Here is a 20,507-nt window from a genome sequence, read left to right as displayed (position 1 = left end):
TAAGCATGATGTGTCGTTCATCTGCTGCAGTAAGTTTCCTTGTCCGAACACTGCGTCTACGGTCCTCAACGTTGCCCGTTTCTTTGTGCTTCTTCAAAAGACCTTGAAGAGCACATCTGGAAACCCCTGTCTGCCTTGAAATGTCTGCCTGGGAGAGACCTTGCTGATGCAGTATAACTACCTTGTGTCTTGTTGCTGTTCTCAGTGTTGCCATGGTGTATGACTATTGACACTAAACTGTCTTCAGCAACCTCATCTTGTTAGCTGTGTTTGGCTGTTCCTCACCCAGTTTTATTCCTCCTACACAGCTGTTTCTGTTTCATTTAATGATTGTGTTTCAACCTACATATTGAATTAACGATCATTAGCACCTGTTTGGTATAATTGTTTAATCATACACTATATGCTGACAATATATGCTTACAAAGTCCCTGACTTTGTGCAAGTGTTCCTAGAAGAATTTCGAAGGTAAAGGGTGGTCACAACAAATATGGATTTGATTTAGATTTTTCTTCTGTTCACTCACTTTGCATTTAGTTAATTGATAAATATAATCTATTAATATGCCTATTTTTGAAAGCATTATTATTTCACAGCATTACACATACTGTGTTTGACCCCCTTTCGCCTTCAGAACTGCCTTAATTCTACGTGGCATTGATTCAACAAGGTGCTGAAAGCATTCTTTAGAAATGTTGGCCCATATTGATAGGATAGCATCTTGCAGTTGATGGAGATTTGTGGGATGCACATCCAGGGCACGAAGCTGCCGTTCCACCACATCCCAAATATGCTCTATTGGGTTGAGATCTGGTGACTGTGGGGGCCAGTTTAGTACAGTGAACTCATTGTCATGTTCAAGAAACCAATTTGAAATGATTCGACCTTTGTGACATGGTGCATTATCCTGCTGGAAGTAGCCATCAGAGGATGGGTACATGGTGGTCATAAAGGGATGGACATGGTCAGAAACAATGCTCAGGTAGGCCGTGGCATTTAAACGATGCCCAATTGGCACTAAGGGGCCTAAAGTGTGACAAGAAAATATCCCCCACACCATTACACCACCACCACCAGCCTGCACAGTGGTAACAAGGCATGATGGATCCATGTTCTCATTCTGTTCATGCCAAATTCTGACTCTACCATCTGAATGTCTCAACAGAAATCGAGACTCATCAGACCAGGCAACATTTTTCCAGTCTTCAACTGTCCAATTTTGGTGAGCTTGTGCAAATTGTAGCCTCTTTTTCCTATTTGTAGTGGAGATGAGTGGTACCCGGTGGGGTCTTCTGCTGTTGTAGCCCATCCGCCTCAAGGTTGTACGTGTTGTAGCTTCACAAATGCTTTGCTGCATACCTCGGTTGTAACGAGTGGTTATTTCAGTCAAAGTTGCTCTTCTATCAGCTTGAATCAATCGGCCCATTCTCCTCTGACCTCTAGCATCAACAAGGCATTTTCGCCCACAGGACTGCCGCATACTGGATGTTTTTCCCTTTTCACACCATTCTTTGTAAACCCTAGAAATGGTTGTGCGTGAAAATCCCAGTAACTGAGCAGATTGTGAAATACTCAGACCGGCCCGTCTGGCACCAACAACCATGCCACGCTCAAAATTGCTTAAATCACCTTTCTTTCCCATTCAGACATTCAGTTTGGAGTTCAGGAGATTGTCTTGACCAGGACCACACCCCTAAATGCATTGAAGCAACTGCCATGTGATTGGTTGGTTAGATAATTGCATTAATGAGAAATTGAACAGGTGTTCCTAATAATCCTTTAGGTGAGTGTATATACTGTGAAGCCCTGTGGAACAAGAGATGGTGAGACCATGAGAGAAGTAGAGGATTGACTATGGTAACGAACTTTGGTGATGACTTGGATTGCCTTATGGACTGAATTGTTTGCCAGTGTGTTTGTCATGTTTTATGAGTTACATGTTTAGTTAGGGATCTGTTTTGTGTTCTGTTTTAGGTAGGATCTATAAGGAGTAAAGGGTTTTGTTTGGATTTAGTATGTCTGTTTGTTTAGCGCACCAAGCACTTTATATAATAAATCTGCACTTTCTTTCACTATACCACTACCTTGTGTTTCTTGACCCCACATATAGAGCCCCAACCATGTGGGTATACTTCCAACAACATGACAATAGATAGATACATTATATTATACACCGATCAGCCATAACATTATGACTACTGACAGGTGGGTGGGATATATTAGGCAGCAAGTGAACATTTTGTCCTCAAAGTTAATGTGTTAGAAGCAGGAAAAATGGGCAAGCATAAGGATCTGAGCGACTTTGACAAGGGCCAAATTGTGATGGCTAGACGACTGGGTCAGAGCATCTCCAAATCTGCAGCTCTTGTGGGGTGTTCCTGGTCTGCAGTGCTCAGTACCTATCAAAAGTGGTCCAAGGAAGGAAAAGCTGTGAACCGGCGACAGGCTCATGGGCGGCCAAGGCTTACTGATGCACATGGGGAGTGAAGGCTGGCCTGTGTGGTCCAATCCAACAGACAAGCTACTGGAGCTCAAATTGCTAAAAAAGTTAATGCTGGTTCTGATAGAAAGGTGTCAGAACACACAGTGCATCGCAGTTTGTTGCGTATGAGGCTGACCATAGACCAGTCAGAGAGCCCATGCTCACCCTTGTCCACTGCCGAAAGCACCTACAATGGGCACGTGAGCATCAGAACTGGACCACGGAGCAGTGGAAGAAGGTGGCCTGGTCTGATGAATCACGAGGTGTTGACTTGGCCTCCAAATTCCCCAGATTTCAATCCAATTGAGCATCTGTGGGATGTGCTGGACAAACAAGTCTGATCCATGGAGGCCCCACCTCGCAACTTACAGGACTTAAAGGATCTGCTGCTAACTTGATGCCAGATACCACAGCACACCTTCAGAGGTTAGGGAATCCATGCCTCGATGGGTCAGGGCTGTTTTGGCGGCAAAAGGGGGACCTACACAATATTAGCAGGTGGTCATAATGTTATGGCTAATTGGTGTATATATGTATAGTGGCTCTGTGAGAGGATGACTATTTTGCTGGCCTCAATAAAAGGGCTGGATCTAGTGAAACAGACACAAGAAGGTGGGGATATAGTGCAGAGGATGTTGAGCCTTAGTTGAGCCTGATTAAACTTATTAAGGGTCTCTATCTAAAACATAAAACTAAAAGACAATCCAATCACACAAAACATTCCGAATCACAAACCAAATCAAAGTCTAAGTCCATAAACACAAGTTGTTGTTGTTGTTGTTGTTGTTGTTGTTGTTGTTGTTGTTGTTTTCTACTCACATTCTTTCTGGTTTCTGTATATATTGAATTATTTTAAAAGGCTGTTGGATGTTATTGGAATTTTCCTACTTTTTATGTCTTTTTTCCTTTTCTCTTTTTTTTCTACCATTGTTAATATAAAATTAAAACTGTAGCTGGTGTTTTTTTTTTTTTTACTTAAAACCTCAAACTCCCCACATCAAGGCATTTTAGTTTCCTCCTTTTATATAGTGGCCTGACCAATCGCGGGAGCTCCTCTCATCGGGAGTCTCAGTTTCAGAAGCCAACCCCAGGGCTTCAGAGAGATGCTATGCTATGCTATACAGCAGCTCTTGTCCAGGCTTGATGCATCATGCTAACCTTGTAAGCAGGTGACAACATTTGTTTTGTATTTTATCCAAAATGATTTATATTTTTCTGAATTGATTTTTTTCTATTCTGAAGGCCACTTTATGTACACATCACACATGTACTTCATTTAATAGTTAGTATTATATTATTCATCAGTAGATGAAGTCAATGCCAAAGACTTAGCCATACTTATCAATAAAACAGGGACCAAAGGTCACAAGTGGAAATTAGGATTAGGTTGGTCTCAGTATAGAAAATAAGAGGCACTTTTTTTACACAAAAAGTGGTGGGGGTATAGAACAAACTATGCCATATAGTTGAAATTAATTCAGTAAAGAGCTGGAAAACATTCTGGAGTTAATTAGCTACTAGGAATCAAACTAGCAAGATGGATTGAATGTTATGGAATGAACTCCAAACAGGAGTAAGGTAACTGTGGAGCAGTAATCAAGCAAGGAACAAATAACTGAAATATCCAGTCAATATGCAATTCATATAATGACATATGCCAGATATAATTGATGTTTATTCCTTTAATCAGCCAAACAAAAAACATACAGTTGATGTATTATTTGTTCTTAATTATGAATACAAAGCTGCAAATTAATGGCATGAAGAAGAAATAAATATATATTTATATATTAAAGTGCAAATAAATCACAATGTTCGATCATGCTTACATGTGTACTTCAACAAAGAAATCTCTAGAAACTGATCAGTGTTTGATTGATTGATTCAATTAATTCCTATAAATGATTGGTATAAATAAAAAAGATTTGGATTAAAACATGTAGAACGAATCTGACTAACAAGTGTCTTCTGGCATAAAATAAAAGTGATTAATTTCAAGTCTTGATAGGAAAGAAAGGAGTACCATGATTTAATTTATCCAACATAGTGGTGCCCAAACATCAATCGGGGGTGATAGGAGTGTGCTCATTATTGCCCACTTGAGAATAGATATTTGTGTTCATTGAATGTTTAAGCAGCCTTTTTGTAACATCCAGTAAGATACATTCTCTAATGTTTACAAAGCCTTTCAGCTCTTGGATTCATATGCAGAGTAAGAGGGTAGTATAGAATATTCCACTTCAAATAAACAGTTAAAGCATTTCACCAGCAGGTGGCAATGTGTGCAATGCAAGAACCCTGAGGAAAATAGTCAGCGATTTAGAAGCAAACTATTTTGCACACTATTTTTTATTTAGATTGTACATTATACACCTTTGATCATAAAGGCCCTTTGATTGCTTGTAGAAGGGGAATGATATAACCCATACAAACTGATTAGTTTGCTTTCCTGCTCCTCCTAAAGACAGTCATATTGTGATGCATGACTTTTAAGAATCCAAAGTTTTAGAGGATTTACCATACGAGGATTACCAGGAGCTGAGACATAAAGTTGATAGATTGCTTAACTGTGGAGACAGATGTCAAAAAGCATAGCTGGCCTCTTTTCACTCAGATGAGTAAAGTGTTGGTTTAGCAGTGACTATAGGGTTGTATGATTGTACTGGTGTTGCAGAAATATAGAGACTGCTTTTAACCCAAATTAGAGGATATAGAAGCCATAACCTATACAATTAAATCATTTTTAGCCCTCATATTTCAATCGTGCAGTTTTGTTTTTTCAGTTACTTCAATATGAACATCAATATTTTGAAGCACAAAGTGGTAGTTGAGTTCAACAAGTGCTGCATGTTGAAATGCCCTAGGCTTTAGCAGTGTAAGAATACAAAGTGCATATAAGACAGAAGCTTTAAGTAGGTACACACTGCATGTATCATATGCAATGAGGTTTTTATATCCCCCCCCCCCATTTTATTTATTATTAAAATACTACTCTAAGCTATTCAAAGCAGGGATTTGAATGTAAAGCAAAAAGGAAATCAATAAATAAACCAAGATTATAAAAGTTCCTTTTCTCCTTATTACATTCATGGGAACAAAACAATGGTTTTCATAAACCAATAACAGTCACTGAACAGACAGCAAGGTAATGCTTTGTGGAAGTTACTGTAGATAAGTAAATGCCTAAGTAAAACAGCTTGTAAATTCAATGAGTTGTAGACTGTGTAGTATCTGTAGATATACATGAAACATGATAGTATTCTGTTATGTCTCAAGACCACAGATTGAACCTTATTTCATAAAAGTTTACCCTGGCAATTTAAATATTCCAAGTTTGCTTTTCTTTTTCAATGTTTAGATAGTGAATGCATTCTCCATAATGCTTTCGCTGTGAGTGGCGTCAAAGGTTTTTATCACTGTATACTGAGGTAAATGTTTAAATCGGAGGGTAAATCTTTTCGTAAGTATATTGCATAGTGTCAAAAGCTGGTTGGAGAAACACTTTGCAGTTTACTTCGTGTGCATGACACAGTTTTAGAAAATTGTTTCAGGTTAATTTCCTTACAATAAAATTACAACAGCCCTTTTCTTATTTACTGGTTATAAACTTGTCCACTTGTATTAGTTATTTTAAGATTCTAACCCACACATCTCAAGGTTGCTGGAATGCATGAAACCATTATCTTCTTGTCCCTCCCCCAAGATACTAGTTACAAAGCTTCCTAAGTTGCAGTTTTAAATATGTTCCCTTATAACAGTAGCAAAGAAAATCCTATGATTGGAATGGTATACATGTTCGTCCATGGCCAGCACAGAGTCATAACATTAATCCTATTCAGTCAATTAAAACTCTTTTAAGATTCCGCACTTCCCACACTAATGGGAGTCCACCACAAAACCTTACATTATAATCTATAGCTCTAACCTAATTCTAGCATACAAAAGTAATCACCACTGCATAACATCATAACATATATGAATATATTAAATAAAATAGAATTAGCAAGTAGAAAATAAATATCAATAATATAACAAACAAAATGCTATTAAACAGTCTTGTCATATTCCCTACAATCCCCACTAATGGCCAGTCTATAGGAATACACCTCTGTTTCTCATCAACTGTACAGAGATGCTGGTCATATTTATCTTTTTGTCCATTAATATGTATGCTTTTCTGCAAAATTTGGTAACACTTTTTTTGTAGTGGCCCTCATGTAATCCAAACTAACACCATAGTCTCCACTATCACACTCAAGTGTATACTGTAGTATCTTTTATGGAACTATGGTGCTGTATGTTACAAATGTATGTAATTATTCATTTTAATGTCTTTTAATGGGGGTGTTTTTTGTTTAACTTCCTGTGCATGGCTTATTAGGACCCCACCGATCCTGAAAACAGCTGTCTGCAGCATGGAACTACTGTAAGGCATTGGTGGGACCGGAAGCAGAGAGAAGGGTATTTTAAAAGGTACGCACTTACACAAATAAGAGACAGAGACATAACTAAGTTCATTGTCACACATATACTCAAATATTTAAATAAATTGTTACCAAATATTTCATTTTTCAGTGGACATATATTTCAATTAAAATGTAAACTAGAGGGTCTAATTATTGGACCTTTAGTGAAAATAGCATTTAGTCAAATTTAATATTTCTTTCTAAAATTAATTTAAAAAAAAATACAATTGATATAATTGCAGGATTTTTCAAGCTAGGTTCAGAGAGGTATTTCAGAACTGAACATAAAGATTTATATCTGAGTGCATATTTAGGTGATGTTCAATACATACATTCTTATTTAGGGATAATATCCCATACATAAGAATGCACACATGCAGTGCCATTTCTGTATATTTACCATAAGTAATGATTGTACATTGTTCTCCCCAAGTATATAAACCTTTATGAAGTGAATATAGATAGATCAGATTTTTTGTAGCTTTAATAACTATGCTTAATATTTTACTGGTTTCATGCCATTTTGACTGAAGGTACATTTTTAGGATTATTGTTTTTTGGTACTTTGGAAAAATCTAAGATCCTTACACACAGAAAGTGTTGTCATTTAATTTTTTTCAAGTGTCATGCTGTGTGTGTATGGGAGTGTGTGCGTACATGTGTGTGTGTGCAAGAAGAGAATTATGAGCTGTCACCGGTTGAGCGTTTCTTGGCGAATAGGTTGGTGGGCTCCCTGCGCAAGCTTGGTTGGATCTTGAACATGTGGGATCCTGGCCAACGCCAACTCCCATGCCCATCAGCCCCAGCTGAAGAGGTGGAGGAGGCAGAAGAGGCAGGGCAGGGCTTGCTCTGCAACAGCTGGAACAGCATAGACATCTCGGGCCCCAGCCTGGACACCAGATTACTCCTGACCACACTCACGGTTTCCTCGTCACACTCCATCAGGCTCTGCAGGAGTTTGCTGTAATATCTGCAAATGGCAAATGGAATTAGCAGACTGAAGAAGCTACAGATCAGTAAAGGTTTAATTTGTCTTTAAAAGAAAATGATTTGAATTGGTGCATATTAAAACCCTGCGACAGGTGCTGTACATAACAAAAAATGATTGATTGATTGATATTATACACTGTAATTAGTCAGTTAAGGTTAAGTAAAGGTTAGCATTGAAATACAAATTAGGGAACATGTGATGTTCTATGGCAGGCTATTAAGGCTATTAAGGTATCTGTGCATTTGGGCATGTGGGCATGTGGGCATTGGTGTGTCTTGGCTGACCTGTTTGGAAAGTGGCTAGGCAGCTGGGCCACCTCACTGATGGCCTCTGGGTTGAGACGCGCCACTTCGCAGATGTCCAGCTTAGTATAACACTCCTCTTGCACCTCACTGATCATCCTCTGGAAGGTGGAGCAGCGACGGATGGTGAGGAATACTTTGGAGGTGATACCGTTGGCAATACACTTCAGACTCTCCTTGACAAAGACCTTGCCCTGTCAAACACAACACCTCCGTCACTGCAGTGCCCAATGGGTTATTTACTGCATTTAATCACAGTCTGACTAGAACAATGTGGTACCCTTGTTATTATATTAATCTAATCAACAGTCCTGGCCACATTGCCATACAAACCAAAACCATGCAAGACAAAATACCTGTTTATAAACATATTTAGTTGATTATGCCAAGACAGAAAACTGAATATCCCTGGGCTGAGTCTTGAGATTTTCGTAAGAGGATTCACTTCAGACCCACACATTGAGATGCCGCTAAAACCCCAAAACATCTTAATGGACAACATTGAGACTAGTAGTGAAATATCACAAAAGCTACCAAAATTATTACACAGCTCCAACAACTCTTGCTTACACATAAGAGAGACTAGGTATGCGACAGATTGGCTGGGCCTGGGATATTCTCCATTACTTTCATTGACAATGTCAGTTGTTCAGCTGTACTGAGAATGTTTCTACTTCCACTACTACTCTAGTAAAACTACTTTAAATTTGAGTGGTTATTATATTATTTGTATTATATCAGTATAAATCCTGTTCCCTTGTTTTTAAAGCTACAGAGTGACATTTTACTGATGTGGTGTGCTTAGATACATTATAATTAAAAATAAAAACTACAATCCTTTCTATTCAGGGAACTCTGGTAGTAATTATCCCTATAAATTCAAGGCACTCATTTCTGGCTTTTTCACTACTGTGGCAAGAACTTCCTGATTAAGCATCCATCATTCAAATAGTGATAAACTACAACTAAGACCACCGGAAATGTATGTTTCCTCACTGACACGCCATGTAGGAAAGGACTGGCTGAGTACTAGATTCAGCATGATCACAGTAGCTGCAGACAGGGTTTAGGTGTCTGTACCTGAGTGTCAAATTTAGCAGCACTGTACAGGAAAGATTTGCAGATATCGTGCATGCCATCTGTGTCACAGGTGGAGTTCTCCAGACACGCAAAGGCCCCACATCCTACCTGGAGGGCACTGTTCAGACACCGAGCTACATCCGCTAGAGAGAGAAAGAGAGAGATGGAGACCAGTTTAGTTGGTTGAGAACAAATTATAATTTAAAAGGATGACCTGGCCAAGTGGCAAGCACAATTTTAAAACTAGATTAGCAACCACAGATATCAATTATCACTGATTTCACCCTGAGCTAAACATATAAAAAGTTGTGTAAATGCTACAAGGGAGAGAGAGAGAGAGAGAGAGAGAGAGAGAGAGAGAGAGAGAGAGAGAGAGAGAGAGATCAGAGACAGAGGGGGACAATCAGTACATTGAGGTCTTGATTAAATGTTAATTTCAGCCACTACCGAAATATGGCACAAACCATTATGAAACACTTGGAAACACGATCTGTACGTTCTTTTAGCATACCTACGATTTTTTAAATGAACTACCAACAAAAATAAATAAATAAATAAATAAATAAATAAATAAAATAATGGAGAGTTGGAGATGTGTTTTGCTCCCAGACATGCTGGTACAGTTCTTATAGCGAAGACCAAGCAGGATCAGTTTCTGCTGACATTTTTTTTTTGGCCATGGAAATGCTTTTTGGATTATACTTGCATGTGACAGGATAATAACATTTGTACTTGCCAGGCAGATTTCAGAATTCGCCATCATAGGCTGTATGTAACAGTATGGTTTTATACTTTGAATATTCCCGGGATTGCACCATACTTGTCTGAAAATGAGTTTAATGCAGGTCGTTGATAGGTGGTATTATTGATTACCATAGGCCAGTTGCTTCTAAACATTTTTCACCAACTCCTCTTCTTAAAACCAATGAAAAGCTATATCTACCCCTCCTAGAAATTATAATTTGCACTTATGTTGTAAGTCGCCCTGGATAAGGGTGTCTGCCAAGAAATAATAATAATAATAATAATAATAATAATAATAATAATAATAATAATAATAATAATAATAATTGTAAGAAAATAAACCCTGAAATATGTTAAAATTACAATATATTAGCAGAGACCAAACTATTTAAATAAATCACTATGTGCTTGACATTAACCATACAAAAACTACCATGAAATATTCTGGTAGAAGCTTTGGTTTAAACCTCACGATTGCATGCACATGCTGTGAACAAACAAACATAAAGCCCTATTAATGTCAGAGTACTAAACAATTATAGTAATTCCTTTTATTATAAGTTTAGTACAGAACAATTTACCTCAGCAAGCAACTTACCTTTTATCAAGCAATCTCTTAAATGTCAGACAGCACAGTTTCTGACAATGTATCAACATACATTGTTTTTAGAGTAAATTATAAAGAGAAGAGCACTTTAATGTCAATGAAATCCTTTATTTATAGCATGTGTGCTTTTGAAGTTGTTTAACGCAAACGTATATCAGCCTCTGGAATAGACAACATCCTGCTGTTTTATCCCAAGTATTTAAATAGAGGTATTCAAATAGCAGATTGTACAATTCATTTTTTTAAGGATGAGATTTGCAGATAGTAGAAAAGTGTTATGCGAGTATGTGTTTTCTTTAATTTCAGTCATGTGGATTTCTATTGATAATACCCATTTCCATTTAACCAGTCAGAATGTAGTTTAATTATATTCACATTGAGAAAGCACAATAGCTGAGAGGTTTACTTCACTTAACTGATCACTATTTTATACACAATCTTAGCGTAGTCAACTGTTCAGACTTCTACATAACCTTTGCTATATAAAGAACATATCAGGCCATGCATGAGTTTTTCACTCCTTCATTTAAGTGTCTTTTTTTTTTGTTCCACGATGCTATTCTCTGCCAGCTGGTTTGACTCAATCCTCACAGCATCAATGAGCCTTAACAGTGTATCCCCCCTACCTAACCTTGCTGAATTACCCCCATGGTTTAAAAAGACATTAAGATAAAGGCTTGTTTTACAATAGTACAGGTATTTCTTGGATTAATGAACACAGTCCTTGGCAGGGTCTTGAAAGAGAAGTTTGTTCAAGGTATAGACCTCCATTGTACAACACTGGAAATCTAGCCCCTGATATAAAGAGACATTATGCTTAATGAAACATAAATTAAACCTGGCTGACTAACCCTGATAATGGATGGTAATGTCTTGATGTGTGCTGACTAGCCCGACAGGTTTGGGTCCAGGACAGACATAAGCTTACAGTGGAATTAATAGACAATGACGTTTATTGTTTCATTGTTGGTTAGCAGCTGTTTAAATCGCTCTGTAAATGACCTCATGCCATCAATATATGCAGTGCTGGTTTAGGGCTACTAGGTAATGTGGTCTGATAAGAAAGAAATAATACCTGAGCCATGCCCTAAGAACTCTTTCACTTGCATTAGCCATCATTTAGATTGTACTATATATTCCATGTTACATTTTTGTCTAAGATGTGTTTATGTTTTTTCCTTTAGTATAACATTTTAAAGAGAAAAAAACACATTCTGTTTTGGTGTTGCCACCACCTTTAAGAAGTTGATCTGCAGTCCTACTTCCTTTTGCCACTAGATCAGTGATGGCCAACCCTGTACCACAGCTTCTATAGGCCTGTCTAAATCAAAAATCCCTGAATATCATGAATACGAAGTAATTTTAATGTATTAAGCTCAATAATTGATTTATACGTAATTTATGGTGTGGATAAAGCAAAAAAACAAAAGACATGGAGTCTTTCCAGGACCAGAGTTGTACAGACCATGCTCTAGATACTGTGTTGGAGCTTCAGGAAGACCAATTCTGTGAAAAACAACTTGCAGTGGGTTCTCTCAAAATTATTGCTCCATACAAACATGTATCATACTTGTAACTTGTGTTTTCATCATCTATTTTATACAGTCTATCTTCTCTCATCCACTGAGCTAACAGTATAGGCCAATACCATGGCCCTCTGCACAGGTTACAATTGAACATTTTGACTATTTGTTCAAACATTCTGCTTATGGGAAATAAAGTTTGGACAACATCAATTTGTAGACTCATAGATATGCCAGTACAGTGTTGAGTTCAGTATTGCCAGAGGTGGGAAGAGTACTGAAAAATCCTACTCAAGTAGAAGTACTGTTACTTTGATGAAATATTACTCAAGTAGAAGTAAAAGTACTGGTATAAAAAAAAAACTACTCAAGTAAAAGTAAAAAGTACTTGGAGTACAAGTTACATAGTTACTTTTAACAAAGCCTTGTCACATGATCTCCAAGCAAACACTAACACTATATACATGTATGTATGTATATATATTAGAGATGCGCCGATTCGATAATCCGTATCGGTATCGGCCGATACAGGCCAAAAACACTGGATCGGATATCGGAAATAATAGATGTTGTAATCTGATACGATCCAGCTAGCCTTAAACTTCGCCTTAAACGGGAACTCCACCAAAAATCTGTATTTCCTCAGGTTATTGTATAAGTAGAACCATATTATGTGCAGTGAGTTTCTCATGTCCAGCTCATTCTATGGACCAGAAATCAGAGCTTGAGAAATATGCCGTGACGTCACAGGGGTCCAATCTCTGGAGCTGCTTTGCTGAGAGTCAATGGTGGAAATCAGAAAAGTCACGAGAAGCTTTAAAAAATAACATTTTATGCACGTTAGATTGGACCCATCACCCTTATTTTCCGAAAGAACCATCGGTTTGTAGTCATAAAAAGTGTATTTCACCACCCAGAAATGTCGCTATTATTTAACATGATTATTTTATTCCATGTGGCGCGTTCTCCACAAAGAATACAATCATCGTGTACAATAATAGCGACATCAGTCACACAGAGGGCGTAACAGTCATATTAGAGCAAGGTTCCTGCAGGTTAAGGATGTGGAAAAATAATTACTTTTAATGACTTTTCATAGTCTTAGTTACTGACTTTTTAATGGCCTGGATTAAAGTGTTCTAGGATTATAATAGTCGCATTGACAAATTCCATATAAGCACAATCGGTGGAATTCTGCAGATCTGCGCATGTCTGCGGAAATCTACGCTACAAGAACGCGACCAATGGCTTCCTCACAGAGACAATAACAGTTAAGTGTATAATATGTGCAGTGCAATTAAAATACCACAAATCTACAGCTGGTGTGTTAACCCACCAAAAAGCCAAACACCCTTGTACGAAACTTGCAATTACAGAAAAGGGAAGAGGAGCAACAAACACATTCATATTATTAAGGTCCTCACACAGCAGCTATTGCCGTTTATTGTGTATTCACTGAATTCGAGCGCAGAGCGGTGTCTGTGTGTTGAGTGTTGTTTGGAAACATGGAAAAGTAAATCGTTTAGTTAAGTAGATTGTATAAATTAGTGACATAGATAGTCTAATACATTTTGTATTTTGCTGTTATGACCAGAAAACATTGCCACAAGGAGGCACGCTAATGTTAAGGCATTTTCAGTGCAGCTCACATTGCTAAATTATTAGGCTATTGAATGAAAAATAAATTAAAACAAATTGAAGATCTTTAAGTGAAACCTCATATATTTCTTCTTATTATATTATATACTATATATGAGGTTTGAGTTATTTATATTGTCATCAGGAAATAGAGAATTTGTTTCACATTGCGTCCATACATATGGAATATTAACAGCTTAGTAGTAAACAAAAATATCGGATCGGTATCGGCAGATAGTAAAGGTTGACGTATCGGATCGGAAAACAAAAAGTGCTATTTGAATAATCACAATACCAATTTACCTAGAACACAAAGAAATGTTGATATAACTTTATTGTTAGTTTATTGTGGGGAACATCACTGGTCAGGACAGGAGGCCGTATTTGGGACAGACTGAAACGAATGACCAAATGGAATGCCCATTGACTGTAATTGGAAGTGGAATGCCCATAGACTACAATGGGGAAAACAAAAGCAAGGTCTATATTTCCAAATCCTAGACTGGAATCCTAAAATCCTGAATAAAAACATAAAAGTGGAATGACATGGAATGACAGCTGTTTTCTATGGAATGACAGGCCTGGAATATTGAAAACGCACTGAAAACAGTACAAATAGGTTTAACTGCCTATACTTAAGCAATATCACATGAGCAAGAGTGCGATATGGCGATATATCAGCACCGATGTGATCCGGCCGCAGGCACGAGGGCATAGGCCGAGTGCCGTATAGGCCATATCGCATGATTGCGAGTGTGATATTGCTTAAGTATTGGCTTATATACAACAGTTCAGCAAACAAGAATATAAAAAACTGAGGAAAAAAACTTAGGACTTTCATAAAAAAATGCACTTGTGTATGGAACTACTTTCTGACGCCACAGAGCAGGATGTGCTGTTGCAGTTCAAACGTTGCGCTTAACTCCGGCGTTCTAAAACATTGTGTGTGAGTGAGTGAGAGAGAGAGAGAGAGAGAGAGAGAGAGAGAGAGAGAGAGAGAGAGGGAAGCGAGAGCATGTGTGGTTACCAGTGTGTGCCGTGACTCATATACAATTCAATAAACAAAGAAGCTAATATAAATTACATTTCAAACAAAATGTAGTTTGATAATTATTTAATTCTTTATCCATCGATGAACAAAAAGTTAACAGTTAAACAATATGGTCTCATATCGTTTTCGTTTCTATTTTTCATTCAACAAGAAAATTTGTTTCGAAAGCATTAGAAAAGCAACAAACATGCTGACAAAAACGATTGAACTAGTGAAGTGCTCTTACTATTGCTTTTTTATATTTGTAAATTGACAATCTGTAAGCAAATTGAACCTGCATATTAATATTTTTTCGGAACATTATGTGACTCACTTCGTTCAGCTTCATACTCTGCAGCAGACTCCCATTAGCAAACTGGAGCTGCACTTGCTCTCCAGACTACAGCGGGATAAGGGGGTGGTGGGTTCAAGGTTTGGGGGAGGTTGGCAGTGGATGCAGGTGGCGGATGGGATGGTTCTATCTGTCCATACTTTTTAGATTTTTCTGTATTGCGTTTTGTTTTGTTAGCATGTTTTCTTAATAACTTAATTGCACACACACTATATATATATTGGTTAAAACAAATGCCGTTTAGCCTCTGTATAAACTTTTATATCCCTAATTTATCATTGGCACCCTTTGACAATGCAGTAAACGCGATTTTCAACACTACAGTGCCCTACATAAATTAATTAGCATCAAACAGGCGTCTGATCAAACATTGATCTTGAGACCTGGGCTTGCAACGTGATCGAGATTGAATTAGAAACTTGCTGAGCCGATCACAGGGCAAGCAGACGACAGCTATAGCAGGTGCAAATCTGCTAATAAAATAAATAGTGACAATAATATATGAATACATGACTTGTAGAAATTGACATTTCAGGAATCACCACAATTATAACTCTTTCACAATGACAATTTTATTACAAAGCCCAGATTGTCGGCTATATTGTATTCAGTATATCCTACCGCATAAACAGCAGGTTCCGCGGTTGTAGAAGAAAGTGTTAATATCTTATTACATTTGAGGAGTTCACAGATGAAACGCCGTATAGGTATTTAATTAAAATGTTTCGAAACATAGAAGAACGGATAAGCGGGAGATATATTTAATGTCTGCTGTCGTTTTCTTTTTTCTTTTCTTTTTTTAACTTACCTTACTGCTGCTGGTCTGGATGACTGAGTTCAAATCTTTAATTGACTGACCAACTGTAACCATCACACAATGTGATTGACCTGTTGAGTGTTGCGTGCGGAATGCTTGACATTTGAATGTATTGCTCCTTCATTTATTGGTCTATTTGTCTGTCATCCACCTTTTTTTTCCATGACAGCCTACAAAGTTTGTATTCTGTAACGAATGCCTTTTTAGTAGGAAGTACAATACTCAATACTCAAAACATACTTAAGTAAAAGTAAAATTACCAAATTTGAAAAATACAAGTACACTAAAAAGCTACTCAATTACAGGAACGTGAATAGTTGTAATTCGTTACTTTCCACCCCTGAGTATTGCAAGACCAAAAACAGAATCCAACATAACCACAACATTTCTGCAACCACCATAAAGTTGTGGGTGTTGTGAAATTATGTTGTGAAATTGAAAAACTGAAACACTTAAGTATTTAAAACAATCTTAAATATTGTTAAACTTGGTGGAAAACAGTACTGCCTATTATTTATGAAGTGTGTTATAGGTTTTTCTTACAGTTCTTTCCATTTTAAAAAGTATAAAATAAACATGTAAATGATGTAGAACACTAAGGTTGATATAAGGTGTACTAAAATATTCCCTAATAGTAATGTCATTTAAAAACATATATACAACTAAAGTCTCTTATGTTTCTTTAATGTTGCTATATTATGGTTGACAAAATCAAATCACCAATGTTGTATATGCATTGCAACAATGTTATGTCTGTTACAACCAAACCACAGCCTTATTGCAACATTCTGAAATGATGTGTAATGCTGTGTGTCAGCTTTTGACCCCTTCTAAAAGAACAATGAATCTTGGTCTCTCTTTTCCCTGTGTCATCACAGGTCATTATTGCAGTACTGCCATTCCAGGGATGTGGATGATGATAATTAACAAATGTAATTTTTTCCACCCTTCTGGAGCTTAAAGGATATTCAATGCTCCCCAAACTGAACACTGATAAGAGATATTTCACAGTATGTCACCTAAATAGCTCTGGCAACATGTATGGAAGGTTGACAGTATTTTTCACAACCACAAGTCAATAAAGGGCAACCTATGATTTTCTACACAGTAATGGTAATCTGCTTTTTTTTACACCAAAGAATAGTTTGATATGTTTACTGTGTAGAAAGTCTTAGGCCATCCCTCATTGACTTCAAACCAGCAACATACCGATTGTCTACCTAACACTATGCACCCCAGCAGTGTGTTGTTGAATCCTTTCGAGAACTGTTCATACAAGTGATGGCATCCCCTCTGGATTTAGAATAAAATGTGACTTCATGTTTGGGAGCAAAATACATTTATGTATTAGGCATCAGTAGTGATCAATGCAGCTTTTTGCCTTGGATGAGTTTTATGGATTTGAGAACTGCAGTTCATGCTGATATTTAAGAAAAAAATATTGTATTGTGACTTTTCTCCCACCAACATTTATTAATGGTAACATGATCCTTAAACCATTCTCAAAAAGAAAGTAGTGATACTCTGAATTACTGGTATCCTGCTCCTTTAACACTGTATGAATCTTGTTTGGCTTGCGTTTTTGGTCAATGGTGGATCTTTAAAACTGAGGCTGGGTGTTTGTTAGACTAACTGCCTGATAAACAACACTGCAGATTAGAATGATTTTAGGTATTAGCTGGTTTCTGAAAGGAGTAACCACATTATTACAGGATTAGCCAATTTCTCATTATGGTGTATTGATGTAATTATAACAAAGTATGGCTGGTTATAAAATAGTGAATGTAGCACATGCCTTACTGTAAATGCCATATATGGATTGGCATTGTTATAGTTGTTAACAGTTTTTGTAACTGGTTGTACCTATCATTATTTGTATTATTTTGTTCTTACCGCATGATGAGTAGGACTTGTTTCCAGCTGAAAGCAAGGCAACAAAGGCCTTTAACATCGTGCCAGGTTTCACAAGTTTGTTAAAAAATACATTTCATTTCATAAAAAAAAGTTAAATGGAAAATGTGGCGGAATATAAATTATCCTAACAATAATAATAGGTCTCCAGAACCTCTCGCTAAAAAGTGTAAGTTGGGCAGATCTATTACACTTTCCTGTAGCAATAACTATTGCCCTTCGTTGTGTGACAGGTGTCTGCAAGTAGCAGTACATGACACAGCCTTTTACACTGCAGGCTCTATTTTGCAGGATGTTTTACCATTGCTAAAGGCTGACTAAAGTACCGAGTCATTACATGTTCCCACAGCAACAAAATAAAACAGGAAGTTCTGCACATAGCAGAGATATTAGTATGTAGCAAAGATCTTCAGTTCTTTATAGAAAATTTGAATGTAGTCTTAATATTGCAGGCATGGCACTGCACAATACTACACATTATAGTATTGCAAATATAAATTAATACACTGTTGTAAATGTGGCATTAATTGTACCGATTTGTCTACAAAGGAAAATTTCGGAGAACATTTAGAAAGTTCTTAAGCAAAGTATAAATACATTTTATTAAAAACATTGTATTTAGCAGATTTCATAAAGAACTTACAACTCAATGCATTACACTCGATAGCTCTGTGCTGCTCTCCACGCAGAAGACTGTGTTTTCAAACTGGAGAGTACACTAGCTTTCACTTCATTTGTGAAGGCAGGTTAGTTAATGTAATGTTTTGGACTACTTAAAGGCAAAAACTGATATAAATAAAGTCACGAATCATAAAACCAAGCTTATAATCTTTTTAAATTTTTAAAATGACTTGCAAACTTGAGAACGTTTATAAATCTGTAAAGGATGCTAATTAATCTGAATCTTTGTTAGGTCTTTATGTATATATTTTATTAAATTCGTCCAAACTTGGAATGCATAATAACAATTTCAGAAGTTATACATTTATTGTGACTTTTTAGTTGTGTTTTTAAAGCGTAGGTCAGTCTACTGACAAACCTGTTTTGCATTAAATAAATATGAGCATCTTTCACGCTGCTATAAAAACCAGAATATTGATGCCTTTGTTCACCTACCGCAACACACACGAACTTTGCGTAACATTTCTACGCTATACAAATGTAACTTACCTATAATTTAAACGAACCTCAATGTTATAAATCCGCAGTATTTACAATGGTTACAAAATATAATCATAACGCAGCTTATTTGTAAACTTTGTCCGAATTTCCAAAGCTTGTCAGTGTCAAACGTAAACAGTATGTCTAGCTGGCAGCTCAGTAAATGCATCACATAGGCATATAACATTTTTGTGACAAATGGTCCAACTTCAGTTATTTCCACTGCTTGTAAAATTAGAAAACTAATACTCATGAAAAGAACGTCTTGTACACACAATTGAATCGTAATATTTTACAATTAATATTACCATGCAGGTATATGAGGACATTAACTTTTATCCAACTTTGCACACACTAATGCTCCCTCTTTTCTGCAGTAGTTACATTGTGAGCTTCCAATGTTTAACGATCACTTCTAAAAGATTAACAGTAATGTCGAAGGCAACTCGAAATGCAGGACTTACAGGAGCTGTGCGCAGAGACCCGCGTCCTCCGGGGGGAGAAGGACTCGTTCTGGTCCAGTTCATAGGCAGAGGTCAGCAGCACCAGCAGCAGCAGAATCCCGGTTTTGTGAAGCATGGTTTGTGGAGTTCGTTGAAAATATATATATATATATATTTAATATCTAATGTTATTTCAATGAATATCAGGTTCTCTTGTTGTTATTTTTACCTTTGATTTGAATTGATTCTTCTTCAAAGGGTTGTATTGCAATCTGTTCTTTCTCGTATTGTGGAGGTAGAGCGAGTTGGCTTATATAGGCATACTGTTACAATGATGATGTGCTTGCAAATCACGAGCCATCGGGTCGGCCCAATCAAATTACAGCATGGAACAACCCCAGTGCATTCAATAACCCAGTGACTAGTTTTAATTGTTTGAATATTTTCCACTTAATTAAACTAACTTTGATAACTTCCTTTTAATCACCCTGCGAAGTAACTGTTTGTAGAAAAATTCACTGGAATCTCAATACCTTTTTAGAGAGACACTGCAAACACACACCTATGTATCTATCTATCTATGTATATACATACACAGCCTATATATACATACATACAGTTGTATTTGAAAGTATTCATGAATACTTTAATCTTTAAACTATACAACTAAATTATCAAAGTATGTATGTGTGTGCGTGTGTGTGTGTGTGTGTATATATATATACACACACACACACACGCACACACATACATACTTTTATAATTTAGTTGTATAGTTTAAAGATTAAAGTATTCATGAATACTTTCAAATACAACTGTATATATATATATATATATATATATATATATATATATATATATATATATATATATAATCATGAGGTTTTCAGATGAAGGCTTATTTAGCCTATACATCCATTTAATGTATTATGCTATTAAAACATTAATATACAATTGTAC

The 20,507-nt window shown here is 36.8% G+C and overlaps 1 protein-coding gene across 1 annotated transcript; it reads right to left on the bottom strand.

The window, feature by feature from the left end:
• Positions 1–4,164: 4,164 nt before the first annotated feature.
• stc1 (stanniocalcin 1) lies at positions 4,165–19,777 on the bottom strand. Its single transcript, XM_066714553.1, has 4 exons — positions 19,569–19,777; positions 9,322–9,464; positions 8,224–8,435; positions 4,165–7,918 (listed from the first exon to the last, which is right to left on the bottom strand). The coding sequence occupies exons 1-4, from the start codon at positions 19,681–19,683 to the stop codon at positions 7,630–7,632; spliced, it is 759 nt and encodes a 252-aa protein (XP_066570650.1). The 5' UTR covers positions 19,684–19,777; the 3' UTR covers positions 4,165–7,629.
• Between the last annotated feature and the right edge of the window lie 730 nt (positions 19,778–20,507).

This window comes from Amia ocellicauda, chromosome 9 (genome assembly GCF_036373705.1).
Source record: "Amia ocellicauda isolate fAmiCal2 chromosome 9, fAmiCal2.hap1, whole genome shotgun sequence".
Taxonomy (NCBI): Eukaryota; Metazoa; Chordata; class Actinopteri; order Amiiformes; family Amiidae; genus Amia; species Amia ocellicauda.
The sequence above is the reverse complement of the archived record's forward strand: the minus strand, read 5'-3'. Positions and strand labels throughout refer to the sequence as shown.